Source organism: Antechinus flavipes, chromosome 2, assembly GCF_016432865.1.
Source record: "Antechinus flavipes isolate AdamAnt ecotype Samford, QLD, Australia chromosome 2, AdamAnt_v2, whole genome shotgun sequence".
In the NCBI taxonomy this organism is placed as follows: Eukaryota; Metazoa; Chordata; class Mammalia; order Dasyuromorphia; family Dasyuridae; genus Antechinus; species Antechinus flavipes.
The window spans coordinates 57,930,564-57,947,323 of NC_067399.1; the positions used below are offsets into that span (position 1 = coordinate 57,930,564).

Genomic DNA, 16,760 nt, shown 5'->3' on the forward strand with positions numbered 1-16,760 from the left:
ACTTGGACAGGAGTGAACAATGACTAAACAACACTAAGAAGCATATTAAATGAATTCTCTTATTTAATCATCACAACCCTGTAAGGCAGGCACTATTATTACCCCCATTTCACAGATGAAGTTCAGAGATTTGCCCAATATCATGTAACTAAGAATAATCTGAAGCAAGATTGGAACTTGGCCCATAGTCCCATTCACTACTGTGAAGGTCTGATATCCTTTCAGCATTTTAGAATGTTCATTCTGATATCTCCTCTCATTCAGTTTAATACTGGTCTGCCTTTTGGGGGGAACTGTTAGATTTTGTAATGTGGATACAACCTAGGGACCCTTTTAAAGATCTTATTTAATTGGTGTAGGAATTCCCAAGACGTGCAGACAATCACTTGTTCTGCCTCTTTCTATAGTCTCAGACTGCTGAGAGATTATTATTAAGAACTTTTAAAGTATTATGGAATTATAAATCATAGATTATTAGCTCTTAAAGACAGTACTACTTTTACACTCAAAGAAATTCAATCCATAATAAAGCGCCTGTTAGCTAGCTGTCTCTTAGAAGCAATGTGATAGAAGACTTCAATGCATAGATCTCTGTTCAATTTCATCCTCAGGTATTTACTAGCTATGTGATCTTAGACAAATCTTGTAACCTTGGTTTTCTTTTCTGTTAAATGGGGATGTGACTTCTACCTGAAAAACTTCCTAAAGTCTTTGTAAACAAGAATAATTGCATGTTTGATGATGGGAGGGAAAGAGGGAGGGAGAGAAGGAGGAAGGGAGAGAGAGAGAAAGAGAGAGAGAGAGAGAGACAGAGAGAGAGAGAAAGAGAGAGAGAGAGAGAGAGAGAGACAAAGAGAGAGAGAGAGACAGAGAAAGACAGAGACAGAGAGAGACAGAGAAAGAGAAAGACAGAGAGAGACAGAGAGAGAGACAGAGAAAGAGGCAGAGGGAGGGAGGAGGGAGGGAGGGAGAGAGAGAGAGAGAGAGAGAGAGAGAGACAGAGAGAGAGAGAGAAAAAGAAAGAGAGAGAGAGAGACAGAGAGACAGAGACAGAGAGAGACAGAGACAGAGACAGAGAGAGGAGGAGAGAAGGGGAAGGAGGGAGGGAGTTTGATGAGATACAAATATAAAGGAAAGAGAATTCCTGCCCTTGAGTAAATTAAAATCTAGTAAGGAAAAACCAGCATGTAGATTGATAACTAGTGAACAAATTATATACTAAAACATACCTACATAAAAATACTAACCAAATGCAGCAAAGTAATTTGCCCAAAGTCATGAATTCTAAGTGTGAATATGGGAAAGGATATCAACATTCATCTAGTTCCTCCCATAGATGAAGGACCCACTGCTACAGCATACTAGACAAATGGTTGCAACTTCTGTTTGGATATCTCCAAGGAAGGAAAACCCACCAAGTCTCAAGAGCAAGCTATTCCACTTTGGGAAAACTTTTCCTGACCTCAAGTTTAAACTTACCTGTTTACAATTTCTACCTTACTCCTAGATTCTGCCTTCTGGGATCATTTAGTCAGTCCATAAACATTGTCTTCTGCCAAAAGACCTTCCTACAAATACTTGAACAGCAGTGGTCAAGTCTCTTCCTGAACCTTCTTTTCTTTAGGTTAAATATGTCCAATTGGTTCTACTGATCCTCCTATGTCACATACTCAAGGTCATATGATAGCAGTCTTGGATCCAGTAATTATTCTTGTCCCCGGTTATTTTTCTTTTTCCTGATTTCAGCCTAATGTTTTATTTCCCTGAATTAATAAAATATCAGCAAATCATTAACCAAAGCATGTTAGTATTTCAGATTTATTTATATAAATATATTTATAAGTTTACTTATATAAAGTATTTTATAAAGTATATAAAATAATACTGATATTTTAATTTTAATATTTTATATTTAATTATTATACTCTGAATTATAATTAATTTTATGTTATATAAGATATAATATATTTGTGTTATAATATATTAAGTATAATAAATATATTATATTTATATAAAACATGGCATTATATCAAGTATAACATCATATTTGTGTTATAATATATTAAATAAATGTAATATATGTATATAAAATATGGTATTATATGAAATATATTTATAAATTATAATATAATAAATAAAAAATAAACATTGTGTTTATATGATATGACATATTAAATATAATAAACACAATACACTTACATGTTATAATATATTAAATAAATGTAGTATAGTTATATAAAATGTGGTGCTATATAAAACGTGGTGTTATATAAAATATAATAAATATGTATTTGTAAGTTATAATCTATTAAATATGATAAATAATATATGACAAATATATGTATATGTATATAAAATATTAGATACAAAATATATATAATATACTGTCATAATATATTAAATGTAATAAATAATATATAAAATAAATGAAATATATTTATATAAAATATATTAGACAAAATATAATAAATATAACATACTTATACGTTACAATATAGTAAATATAATAAATAATATATAAAATAGATATATTTCCATAAAATATGGCATGGTATAAAATATAATGTTATGGTTTATTATTTATCTAGTTTAATATTTAATATTTACCATCATCATCCTCAATTACAGCAGGGAGAAAGAAAACTATATGGGAACACTGAAAGATGTCTCAAATATTTTTCATTAGGAATTAGGATGGAGAAAAGCCCTTTGAAGGAGGAGTAAAGGCAGTGAATTCTGGTGCAAGACTTTGGTCTAAGTCAGAGGCTTCTTTCTAGTCCTTGTTATCCCTGTATTCTTGTAAAGATTGGCCTTAGTATGTTCTGTCAAATGAGGAAGTTGGACAAAATTACTTTAAAAAGCTCCCTTGGTGAATTACTTGTGACTTCTGAGTTTTTGTGATCTACCAGTTCGTCATTTTAGGGTGTGTAGGAACAGAAATGAGGCTACCTTCAAACCCAGCCCAGAAGCTAGTGGGTATTTCTGTTAAATATTAAAGCAAGGGAAGAAAAAAGTGGTTGCCTAGGAAACTACCGGGATTTTCTTGCTTTAGTTACACTGAATTATATGGCGGGGCATTTGTGTGTGGTCCAGGGCTTTGCACACTGAGAGAATCTGATTGCATTGGGGAATATAATTAGCTGGTGCTGGATGTTGGTTGCTTTTTCAAATGGTGACATTTACTTATTGCCATTGCCAACCCTGGAACTGGGATGACATTTGACTCTGATGGATCCCCTCAACCGAGGCAGCGTGTGACATTATCAGTTCTGTGCAGCTCCAGATTGCTTGGGCTAGAGGTTAATTCAATTCAACAAATGTTTGTGTGCCTACTTGTGCACGTCCTCCTCTGAGTCTGACTTCAGTGATACGGAACTCTTTCCCATGAAGCAGATCACAGCCCTCCCCGCTTCCCAGTGGCTGAAGGGACTCAGTGACCCTCTCTCATGAGCCTCTCGAAATCTGGCTCAGCTGGTCCTCGGAGAACAGACTCTTGCTCCATTCATAGTCCCAAACCAAAATCTTACTAGCTGGCTGGGTTCTGCCAGAGCTGCTGTTCCCTCTGTTAGCATTTCATTATCTCCACAATACTGGAAGGAGAATCTGGCGGAGTGGGAGCAAACTCTTGTTAATGGGGCCTTGGGATTCTTGCTCTCATTGAACTGGATACCCCTCCTAATATTGTAGGTTATCTCCCATCCATCCCTTCTTTCTTCATTAGTGGCTCTTATCCATGTCCTTCCACAAAGCCTCCTTAGAGGGTCTATCCCAGGACTTCATAAACTTTTCCCACTCCTGACCCTCTTTTACTCAAGAAATTTTTATGCAAAGTATAAGTAAAGTAAAGTAGTATATAAAGTATAGATGTGTGTGTGTGTGTATGTGAGTAAAGAAGTATATAAAATAGATATACAAATCAAACATTTTACTGATAATAAATCATAAAAATTATTTTCAAAACATTTCCTTGGTATACATATAATTTTACCATTATTAAAGATGAAGGCAAATTTCTATACTAATGAGATAAATGTACTTACTTATTTTTACATAAAGAATTACATCTTGATGGAATATTTGACACCTTTTATGACCTCATATGTTATGTGACCCATATGGAGTCTTGACTCACAGTTTAAGAAACTTGGTCTACCCAACATATTGGAGATCTCCCTCTAGTGTTTGTCAAAAATTGCTGGATGCCAGTTAAGTTCTTTGACAGAGAGATCTTTTCTTTGTCACTACATATCCCACTTACTTTCTTTTTCCATCAGCCATATTGTCATCGATGGTCTATGTCACTTCCCTCACACAAGTTACTGGTAACATGCTGCCGCTGAATCACTGTTCTTTTTTCTCATTGCCTTTTGAACCATTTGTAAATAGAATCAATGTATTAGAGTTGCCAGTCAACCAGTTATGTGATTAATGCCTTTGGGAGGACAGGGGAGGAGATGGATGAATCTCTTGTTCATCTTTTTTGCCAAATAACAGGATCTCCAGCAGATTAGAGATCTGAGGCCTCTTAGCCTCATTTTAAATTTCCCTAAATTCTCTTAGCTAATGGAAAGAATGGTGAGTGGTGGAATAGGGGAGTTGGAGAAAGTTGGCATAAAATTTTAGGTCTCTTATTGCTGGTAGAGTGGACATCTGCAGCTTAGTGATCTAGATAAGAATCCAAGATATATGCATGGATTATGACTTATTGGTTGGAGACTGCTGATTTACTTTTGGTCCTAATTGTGAATTTCATCCCCATATGTCATATTTAGGATTTTGTTTTGTTTTGGAATTCAGAATATATGCTTAATCTTAGCCAATAATCTTGCAAAAATGTGTGCCCATAGTCACAAGGAAAACCAACTTGTTGAGAAACTGTGGATGGATCAGTATTAACCACTGAGGAAAAAAACCCTCAACAGTTCAGACTGTTCTACAAGTGGGATTGTACTATCATCACTGGATTTCAACAGATCATGGCTGTTGATTAGTTACCAAGTTAACTAGTCACGTCAACAAACATAAACTAATCATTTATAGTGTTCTAGAAACTTTACTAAGTTATGGAAATACAAATACAAGCAAAAAGAAAGACATTCCCACATTCCCTGCCCTCAAGGAGTTTTCATTCTAATGTAGGAAGACCACATGTACAATAAAGCTGAACTAGGTGATAAAGAAATTACCCAAGCTGAATAAGTGATGGCATATGAATGCAATGGAATATTATTGTTCTGTAAGAAATTATCAGCAGGATGATTTCAGAAAGTCCTGGAGAGACTTACATGAACTGATGCTAAGTGAGTGGAACCAAGAGAATATTGTACACAGCAACAAGATTATGTAATGATCCATTCTGATGGATGTGGCCTTTTCAACAGTGAGATGATTCAGGACAATTTCAATAGACTTGTAGTGGAGAGAGCCATCTGCACCCAAGGGAGGACAATGAGGACTAAATGTGGATAAAGCATAGTATTCTCACCTTTTTTGTTGTTGTTGTTTGTTTGCTTGTTTTTTTTTTTTCCTTTCTCATTTCCCCCCATTTTGATCTGATTTTTCTTGTGCAGCATGATAAATATGGAAATATATATATATAAAGATATTATCTAAGCTGGGATATGGTGGAGAAAGAAGTGGGTCACAGAAAGGAATGAGTATCTAGGATAGCCTAGAAATTCAGCTTAATAATGATATATATATATATATTTTACAATTATATGTAAAGATAGTTTTCAATATTCATTTCTGTAAGATTATGAGTTCCAAACTTTTGTCCTTTCCCTCTCCCCAGGACAGCAAATAATCTGGTATCAGTTATAAATGTATAACACATTAAAAAAGAAATGCATATTTCCTATTAATAAATTGCCAAGAAGAAAAAATGGAAATCCCAGCAAGAACTGACTAATGAAAGAAAGGGTCCACCATAGAGAAGTGATCTTCCAAGCCGCTGGATCATAGTGGAGATAGAAGCCAGGAGAATTAAGAGTGGAACGAGAGAAAAATGCAAGGAACTTTGAGCCACATATTTTTTCCGCCCTTGGACTTCAATGTGATCTAAAAAGAGATCATCTTCAAGGTCCCTTTTAAGTAATATTCTTTATTTATTAATCATAATTCTGGCTCTCTTTCTTATTAACTATGTTATAATGAGAAAGTCACTTCAATTTTTCAAAGTGTTGATTTTGCTCATAAATGGTCATAATAATGATTAATCATCCTCTTCCTCCTCTTCATGTGTATAAAATGACCCTTAAGGACAACTACATCATGTTTAGGGGAAAGTCCTAACGTGTTACGGAAATATAAATAATTAATTAGAAGAACTAGCTATTAGAATAGATTCTAACTCAGGGAGGTAGATATTTTATCAAATATCATCTATCAGATGATATTTTTTTCTTCTGAAAGAGGAAGTTCATAAGGTTTCCACTGGCATTCAGTTTCTCTCTCAACAATAGTTATTCACCAAACTATGTTTTAATTTGTAGTGGAGATGTTCTATCTCAGCCAACAGTAGCTACTTGCTTGAATTGATGCCAGATACTTTTAACCACTTGGTGGTTACATAGTGTCGTAGATAAGAGCTGACTATCCTGGGTCCTTTTCTCTTCCCCTGCATGACTTCATTTGGGGTTCTCATCAGCTCCCATGGATTTAATTGTCATCACGAGGCTGACGATTCTCAAATCTACTTTTCCTGCTCCTCTCTTTCTGCTGACCAATCTCACATTTCCAACTGTTTTTCATACATCTAGAACTGGAGATTCAGTAAGCACCTTAAACTCTTTTAAAAAAGTTCTAGTGTGATTCAGAACTTCTCAACTCAAAAGATCCACCTGCCTTAGCCTTCCTTGTAGCAGAGAAACAAACATGTACCACCATATTCAGTTATACCCTAGTCTTTAAAATATATTTTTATATGTTTTGTTAAGCATTTCTCAATTACATTAAACTTTTTAAAAATTTATTTTAAAAAAATTGAGTTCCAAATTCTCTTTTCCTCTTGTCCCTCCCCCACCTCTTGAGAAGGCAATTAATCTGATATTGATTATACATGTGTATCGAGACTTGGTATCTTGAGAATAATGCTTAGCATTTCGGAGGCAGCTGGTGATGCTGTGAGTGGATAGAGTGGTGGACCTGGAGTCAGGACTTCAAATCTGGCCTCAGGTACTTACCAGCTATGTGACTATGAGCAAGTCTCATAATCTATTTGTCTCAGGTTCCTTATCTTTTAATACGGGAAAAATAATATTACCTATCTCCCAGTGTTGTTGTGAGGATCAAATGAAATAATATCTGTAAAAAGGGCTCAGCCCATTGTAGGTGTGTTATGTAAATGCTTATTCCCCTTGCTCCATATTGATTAGTCTTTCATCAGAGCTTTCCAATTACTGTTATATTGGGATGGATACATCTATGAGTACAAAGACCCCATTTCTCTGCTCAGTCAATATGCAGAATTGGATCATCTTAGAAATCGTGGGATCCTAGAGTTTGGGGGCCTGAGAAACCTCAGAAGAAATCTAGTCTAATTTCTTTATATTACAAATGAAAAAATTGGACCTCAGGTAGTGACTTGCCCAAGTTTAACAAATCTAGGGTTTTTGTTGTGTTTTTTTTTTGGGGGAGAGAGGGGAGTTCTTCTTACCCTACTCCTCAAAATTACCACAAATGCAAACTGATTTTAATTCAACTTATCCATTCAACAAACAGAGAGAAAAGGCTAAGATCAAGGTACCATGTTAGTCATCAGGAATATAGTAAACAAGTAGCCATCAGGAACCTTCTGGATTTATGAAAGAGCCATGTTTGGAGCTCTGACAGTAGTTGGTTTATATTAGAGAAACAATTACCATTTCTTGTCAAAGCCTATTTCACTCAGTGCTTCATAGTATAATAAAACAAATGACATCTAGCATTTGACTCTTGTTTTATAACAATTAAGCAAAATGTTCAGTAGGATCCAAATCTTCATGATCCCATTTGGAGTTTTATTGGCAGAGATACTGGAGTAGTTTTCCATTTCCTTCTCATTTTACAGATGAGGAAACTGAGGCAAGCAGGGTTAAAGTGACTTGCCCACATACCTAATAAGTGTCTGAGGTTGGATTTGAACTCAGGAACATGGATCTTCCTGATTATAGCACAATGATCTTACCTCGCTGTCCTATTTACTTAAAGAGTTGTTTTTGTCAAATTTTTAATGAGTCTTTCTCTGTTCCTTAAAGATGACATTCGATTGTTTGGGTTTGTTCGGTTTACCACGGGGGATGCGATGAGCAAGAGAGTGAAGTTTGCCCTCATCACTTGGATTGGCGAGAACGTCAGCGGGCTGCAAAGAGCCAAGACAGGGACGGACAAGACCCTCGTGAAAGAAGTCGTACAGGTAATTCTGCCATTGACTCATGACAATAACCACCGTGATGATGATAGCTGACATTTTGATGGTACTTTTTGGATTATAAAGCAATTCATGTCAGTTATTTAATTTGATTCCCATATCTGCTCTGTAGTGGAAGTAGTCTCCCCACTTTATAGATGCAGAAACTGAGCCCCAGAGAGGTTATTACCTGGCCATGGCCACATAGGTAGTAAGCAGCATATATATCTCATGTGCCCGATATGCTTTCTTGTAACCCACAGATATCCCCATTTATTTATTCAGCAAATATTTGAATATCTTTGCTTGAATATCTCCAGTGACTATGAACCTACAACCCTCTGAAACTATCTCTGTCTCTTTTGTGTATCTATCTCTAATTGCTACCAAGTTTTTCCTGATAATAAGATGGAATTTGCCTCTTTGTAACTTCTACCTATGATTCTGCTTCTGGGGCCAAGGGAGAATTAAATCTTTATCCCATGTGGTAATTCTTCAACTATCCAATATATGATCATGTATTTTCCCAGTTCCTTCAGCTCATCCTAATAATATATGATCTTGTATCCTCCTCAATCTTGGCTTCCCTTCTCTCATATATTTTAGTTTGTTAATATTCTTCCTCATTGCACCTAATACTCCAGATGTGGCCAGAGCAAATAAGAGAAAAGTGAGATAATTATTTTTCTAGTCCTGCACATTTTGTGCTTCCCTTAACAAAATCTAAGATTGCATTGGCTCTTGCAGCCGCCATATTGCATTGAGACATTGACCTTAAAATTTAATAATACCTTCCATTGTTGTTTTTTGTTGTTGTTTCCATTTGATCTGCTTTCCTATATGGTAAATCATCTTCATCAGGAGTTGCTGGCTTGTCACTCTGCTGAGCACATGGGGGTAGAATTTCCTTCTGCAGCCTGCTTCTGGTTTCCTTTAAAGTCCTCACCTGAGGTATTACTTCTTCCCCATCAGAGAAATGAGTTCTTCCATTTTTATTTCTTAGTTCAGAACTCAGAAGCTTATAGTTCAGTTATTTTAATGAAGAAGACAGGCCCTTTTTCATCCGGCCCTCAGACAAGGGAAGAACATTCAGCTGCTTTCTCTCCATAAGGAGAAGAATCTGTCACTTCCTAAAGTCTTGGCCATATGTAGCTTTTATCTCCAGAAACCGTTTGCCTTAAAAGGCCAACTCCTTTTTAGAATACAGAACAGCCAGCCGGTTAAATAGAACTTACAATATGTAATCTTGTCTTTGAACCTACTTCTAAGATCCTATTCACTAGGATCGATATCACTTCCTTAAGTCTCTTTCTGACTTAAGGTTGGAAATTCCTGGGCACTCCCACTTAACTCTTTATTGGGCTCTTATGCCTTAAAAATCCATTTCTAGAAATGAGGCTATGTCCAGTAAGCTACAAAAGAACTGCATGGGTTTTAATGCTCAAATCTTTTTTTCCAGATGAACTGCTAATACTTGATGTCCTGCAGATATTCCAAAATAAAAGTCAAGTCAAAAAGCATTTATTAAATGCTTACTATGAGCAAGCCAGAAACTGATAAATATTGGGAATACAAAAGAAATAGCCTCTGCCCCCAGGGAGCTCTTGTTTTAAAGCAAGAGACAGTAGAAAGCCATTCTATGTACATGCATTCGAGTTAATATTAGAAGGAAGGCTCTAGCATTGTGGTGGGAAGGAACTGGGAGAAAGTCAGGGGAGCCAGGAGGCAGAGAGATGGAGAGAGAATATTCTAGGTGTGGAAGGCAGCCAGTAAAAGTCACAGAGTCAGAAGATTGAGTGTTTTGTGCAAGGAATAACAAAAAGACCAAAAATGCCAGAATATTGATTATGTGAAAGGGCGTAAAGTGTAAGAAGACTTGAAACATAATTCATCGTCTCCCCTCACTCCTTAAACCTCAAAATCCCACCGTTTTCTTGTTCTTCTTCCTTCTTCTTCTCTCTCAGCAATTAGGGTTAAGTGATTAGCCCAGGGTCACTAGTAAATGTCTGAGACCAAATTTGAACTCAAGTCCTCCTGACTCCCCTGAGCCACCTAGCTACCTCTTAAAAATTGGACTTTCAGGTGGTTTTGGTCATTGTTCTTGAATAATTTAATCAATGTTTTACTCTTTGTGACTCCATTTGGGGTTTTCTTAGCAAATATATGGGAGCGGTTTTCCATTTCCTTTTCCAGTTCATTTTACAAATGAGGAAACTGAGGTAAACAAAATTAAGTGACTTGCTCAGGATCACACAGCTAGTAAGGATCTCAGGTCAGATTTGAATTCAAGTATTCCAAAAAGTAGTCTATCCATTGCACCATCTACCTGCTTCTCAAATCACGTTTCCAATCCATTTTCCTTCTGCAGAATTAAAATGATCTTCCTAAAACCAAAGTCTGATCATGTCAGTCCTCTCTTTCATTATCTTCAATCTCCCATTTGTTTCTAGAATGAAATACAAAGTCCTCTGTTTGACATTTTAAAGCCCTTCATGATCTGGCTCAGATGTAGTTTTTCTTGCTTTATTTTACATCCCTTTAATTTCTTCATCCATAAAATAGGATAATAGCTCCTGCCTCATAGAGTTGTTGTGAGGATCAAATGAAAGTATTTGTAGAGTGCTTAGCACAGTGTCTGCCACATAGTAGGCGCTCAATAGATGCTTTTTCTCCTCTCTCCTCTCTGATCTTCCCAACTTTATGGTCTAGCTCATCTGGCCTTGTTTCTAGTATTCAGGTGATATGTTATCTACAATCTCTGCATCTTTGCACAAGCTGTTCTCCATATCTGGGATGTATACAGTCTTTATTGCTTCCTCAAATAAAACCTACTTTGCTTCAGAGCTAAACGGAACTGGATTAAACCCTCATATATGTTCCATTGGAATGTGGGTATTTTTTTCATTTTTTGTATTTTGTAAAAATTTTATTTTTATGTAAAATTGATTTGCCTCAGTTTCCTCATCTGTAAAATGGAAATGGCAAGGAGCTCCATATCTTTGTCAAGAAAACCCCAAATGGGATCACAAAGAGTAGGACATGATAGAAACTGAAATAACTAAATGACTTTCACTGGCAGGGGGAACTCCTTCTAACAACTCAACTTAATACTTTCTCTTCTCTTCTCTCTAAAACTTAGTCTCATGGACACTCATGAAGAGTGCTGATATATATATATACTTTCTTGAACTTGTATTTGTTATTATATATTTTGAATCCTCCCTGATGTTCTGCTGGACACATGACAATGTTCTCTTTTGTTTTGTTTCATTTTGTTTTGTATTACTTTTCTGTTTTTCTTTTTTTTTCTTATTCTGTTTCTTTAAACAAAATAAATAAAATAAAATAAATTCTTTAAATAAAATAAAATTATTTAATCTTCAAGAGTTGACTAGAATCCTGTTAAGTATCTTACCCAGAGTTACCCAGACAGAATGTGTCAGGTCTTCGAAGATTCAAAGTCTCTATACACCATATGATATTGCCTCCCATAGTAGACATTCATCAAATCACTATCAAATAGAATTTTAAATATACTGAAGGAGATGAATTTCACATTTAAGAATACAGATTCTTGTCCATAGTACTAATTGTGTTCTAGGTATGGTAAATACAGAAATATCTTTTGCCCTCCAAAAGGGAGATATAATATGTCTACAGATAAGTAAATGAAAAGTAATTTAAGTAGTAGAAGAATATTAACAAGTGTCTGAAGTCTCTGTGTGTGGGAGGATGGGGGTAGAGGGTAGAAGATAGAAGGAAGGTCAGGGAAAGCTTCATGAAGGAAATGGTAGTATAATCAAAATTTGAAGGAAGATAAAGTATCTGAAAGGTGGAAATGGAATAGATGATATTCCAAGTGTTTAAAATGTATGAAGAAGAAGCATTGAATTTGGAGAGTAACTAAGTTATTCTCTTTGTCTGGAATTCAAATTGGAGCCAGCTTATGCTGAAGAGTTTATATTTTATCCTAATGGTAATAGGGAGTTTCTGAAAGAGCAAGACAGAGTCAATTTAAGGAAGATCACTTAGGAGCTTTTGATTAAAACTACTTTTGGAAGCTTTGTAGAATGTTAGATTGGAGAGATTAGAAAAAGGAAGACCAATTAGCTGGGTATTTCCATGTCTGGGCGAGAGGAAGGAAGGTCTAAACCAGAATAGTGGCTATATGAATGGAGACAAAGTGGAATACAAGAGATTTTACAGAGGTAGAGACACAGTAGGATTTACTACCTGCAAATGACGGAGAAGTTTAGGATGATCAGGAAGATGAGTGAGAAGTGCTTCTATTTCTGAAAGCTTTATTTACATGGATTTTCCTGAACAATGTGAGTTTGGATTGGAATAGTTGATCTCTAAAATGTTTTTTAAAAGATCAGAAGTTTGTCTTATTAGGAAATTCAATATCTTTGTGGCAATTGACTTTGAAAAGCTATTTTAAGAATCTGCTTATCAACTCTGCCAAAACAATGAGCCATCACCTTATGCGTAAAATAATTTCACATCATTATTGATCCAGCAATCTTATTACTGGACATCTGCCCCAAAAGAAGGCAAGGACAGACGGGCCTCATGTATACCAAAATATTCACAGCAGTACTTTCTGTGTGGTGGCAAAGACTCAAAACAAACTGTCTATCATTTAGGGAATTGACTGAACAAAGTGTGCTATATAAATATGATGAAATCTTATTGTACTGTAAGAAATGATGAGTAGGGAAAGCAGAGTGGGAGGTATGCTGGATTTGGACTGGAGTTAGACTTTCAGCTCTGCTACTGGAGCTGGGATTCCTGGATTATATCCTCAAGAGAATAAGTGAAGCAATAATGAATTTTTACATGACCTTAGGAAAATATTTGCTCTGGACCTCAGTTCCCCCAGCTATAATGGGAAAGTTTATAATGGGATTAGGTGACTTTCTGATTGTAAATCTCTTGGGGCTGCTAAATGAGGCAGTGGATAGACTACCTTGGGCTGCATTAAAGAAAATCTGAGTTTAAATCCTAGCTCTCTGCCCCTTTCTTCCTCAACTTTCCTCTTCTGTAAAATAGCTGGAGTACAAAATGGCAAATCACTCCAGTATCTGTGCCAAGAAAACCCCAAATGGGACCAGGAAGAGTCAGACATGATTCAACAACAGCTCTAAAGCTCTTGATTCTGACACGTATGTGAATGAATTCAGAGGGAAGCAGCTCCTGAAGAATATGACTCTAACAGTGTAAATAAAAATCTAATTAATTGTAATAACCTAATTTTCGTTCTTAAATAACAGGTACAGAATGCTATATAAGGTGAAGACTATCTCTATGTCAATTGGTTTTGTTTAACATTTTTGCTTTGGTATCAAAGAGATTTCATCAGAGAATCAGATATTGGTTGGAAGCTACTTCCAGAGATGACTAATATAATAATTATTTTTTAAAAAATTGTACATGCAGCTATTGAGGGGATAAAACTATCTAAAAGCCCATTAAAATGACAGTTAACCTGCAGGCTAGTCATAAATTCCCATGAGATCTGTTAGAAAATTGAGTCAAGACTGTGTGTGTATGTACATGTCCAATCATTCCAGTTATATCTGACTCTTTTTGGCAGAGATACGGGAATGGTTTGCCATTTCCTTTCCAGTTTATTTTACAGATGAGGAAACTGAGGCAAAGAGTTAAGTGACTTGCCCAGGATTACCCATTGAGAAAGTATCTGAGGCTAGATTTGAACTCAAGAAAATGAATTCTTGCGACTCCAGCCATAGCATTTTATCTACTGGTCCACCTGGCTATTTCTGAATCAAGGCTGTTTAAAGTCTTATGAAAATAGAATACTTGCTGGTATCTAAAATAAATGAGCCATCCTGGTTTCTGGTCATTTCTGTAAATGATTTCAAAGCCTCTCAAAAATGTCTTTTTGTATCTTTTCTCTCCCCTTTTTGAAAGTAATATGGGGCAGTGAGAGTAATATGTCTTTGCATCCCCAGCACAGTATCAACATCCAGTAGCTACTTAATAAGTGCTTTTTTGGTTAAATAGAAATTAAGTAGAAATAAATAGCAGGGTGTAGTGCAAGGGTTCTTAAACTATGGTCTAGGGACATTGGGTTTAAAAAAACTGATTTTGATAACTATATTTCAGTATAACTGGTTTCTTTCATAGTCCTTTATATTTTGATTTATGCATTTAAACACATTATTCTAAAAATGGGTTCATAGGTTTCACTAGATTGCCCCAAGGGTCCATTCAGAGATATGTTGGTAAAAATTAACAACTGGGTCTCCAACAACAAATACATATATATATATATATATACACATACATACATACAGGACACATTTTAAAATTTAATATGACATTAATATTTTCTCAGTTTCTTAAGCTTAGACAGTCAACAAGACCATAAAACAAGCCCTGATTTGTAGCATTTGCAGATTTCTAAGATGTAAATGATCATGCTGAAAATTTAACAATCAGCTTTTCAAGACAGTTCAAATTGAATCCGACACACCCTTGAGTCCATGACACACACAAAATGTAAAGAATCCTTTGTTTATAGGGGGGAGGAGGACTAGGTGTTTTTTTTTTGTTTTTTGTTTTTTTTTTACATAGGTTTTATTTTGAATCTTTTCTCCACCCATTTACTCCCTGTTATCTGATTTTAGGCAAGTCCTTCCTATCTCAATGCCTCAGTTTCCCTCCTTTCTAAAACCAAGGAGTCTGATTAAATGTGGACATTCAAATTGTAAGATCCTACCTTGTGGTGCTTTCACTACCTGGGGAGGGAAGAAGATGTTGTAAAAATACCATAAAAGGCATTGTGAATGAAGTGCTGAGTGAGGCATGCTGGCAGGAAGTGTTCAAGGCCTTCAGAAGAACTCATAATAAATGAGGCCCTTGTTGTTTTTTTTCCCACTGTCTGATTCATAGTCAGTTCCATGACCCTGAGTCAGGGGCTCAATGCCCTTTCCTGGCTCTTGTCCTTTTAGCTTCCCACCCACACTAGCAACTGAGCAGTATCCTAAAAGGGGAAGAGGAAAAGGCAGAGGACTTGGAGCTGCTCAGGACCTTGGAGATCAGCTCCTTATACTGGAAGCCCATAGAGGGACTGAGATTTAATTGGGCAAAACTAGTGGCTCTTTGGTGAGGTTATTTTTAATTAAAATGAATTTTTTAATGGAAAAAAATTATCTTCTTTCCTTCCTATTTCCCCTCCTTCATTTAAAAAAGATAAAATCCTTGGGATAAAAATGCAGAGTTAAGCAAAATAGATTGAATATCGAACAGGTCCAAAATTGTGTGTCTCTCTCTACACCCTGAGTCCATCAACTTTCTGGCAGTCATCAGGAATTGTAGATCACTCAGATATGTAGACTTACTGATTTCTGAGATGTAAATGATTATGATGAAAATTTAACAGAGTTAAATTTGCTCAGTTTCATACATCTATTACCATCTTTTTTCTCCTTATCTTTTCTTATCTTATCTCTTTGGGCAAAATTCTTGGATTAATAGCCAGTGAATCCCAGAAACTTCATTCTTACATGGGATTGCTTTGTTGATGCTTCCACTTGGATATAAGATGTTAAAGATTTTTTTTTTTCTAAATATGGTTCTTGCTACCTATGGCATCAGGATACTCCTGAGGGATTTCCTCAGTAACTGTTCTTTGTCAGTGTGAACTTTCCTTAATTTTGATTCTATAAAGTTCATCCTTGCTGAAATCTGTGATGTGAGGTTTGTTATGGTTGTTGTTTCAATATTGTAAGTATTTGTATCAGCATTGTGATAAGTGCTTTCTAAATGTTACCTCATTTGTTATCTCAGTGACTGGACAAGTCATTGAACCCCAATTGCCTTGCAAAAAAAAATAAACACAATTGAGGAAACTGAGGCAGACTTTTCTAGGGTCACACAGCTAGTAAGTTTCTAAGGCTGAATTTGAATTCAGGTCTTCTTGACTCCAGGTAAAAAGCTGTTATTTGCTATGTCATCTGATTGGCTTGTAAGTGAATTCACCTGATGATGAAGTCCTTCAGTAACTATAATTCTTTTTGGGTGAGACCCAAGAAACTAACCTTTCCTGAAAAGAAATAGTCACTGAGGGAAGCAAAAATATATTTCATGTACTTTGGAGCTCAAAATACTTCATTTCAGAAATTCAGTTGTGGCAGGTGACCTACTTATCTTGCAAATGTGATGGGAGCACTGGGAGAAACACCGTAAATCTTCCAAATTTAAGCAAATGTAAGGGAATCCCACTATGAATCAGTGAATACAGTCATGGAAGCAGTGAGGAGAGTGCCAGATTTGAAGTCAATAGGATCTGCGTTTCAATCCCAGCTGTGTGTGTGTGTGTGTGTGTGTGTGTGTGTGTGTGTGT

General features: G+C 35.9%; 1 protein-coding gene across 1 annotated transcript in view; it reads left to right on the forward strand.

Annotated features, from left to right (window-relative positions):
- The window catches only part of COTL1 (coactosin like F-actin binding protein 1), a 60,591-nt gene that overhangs the window by 21,743 nt on the left and 22,088 nt on the right, over positions 1-16,760 (forward strand). The window contains exon 3 of the mRNA XM_051974922.1: positions 8,238-8,395. Within this exon, the coding sequence (XP_051830882.1) occupies positions 8,238-8,395 (158 nt within the window). The remainder of the gene's footprint in view (positions 1-8,237; positions 8,396-16,760) is intronic.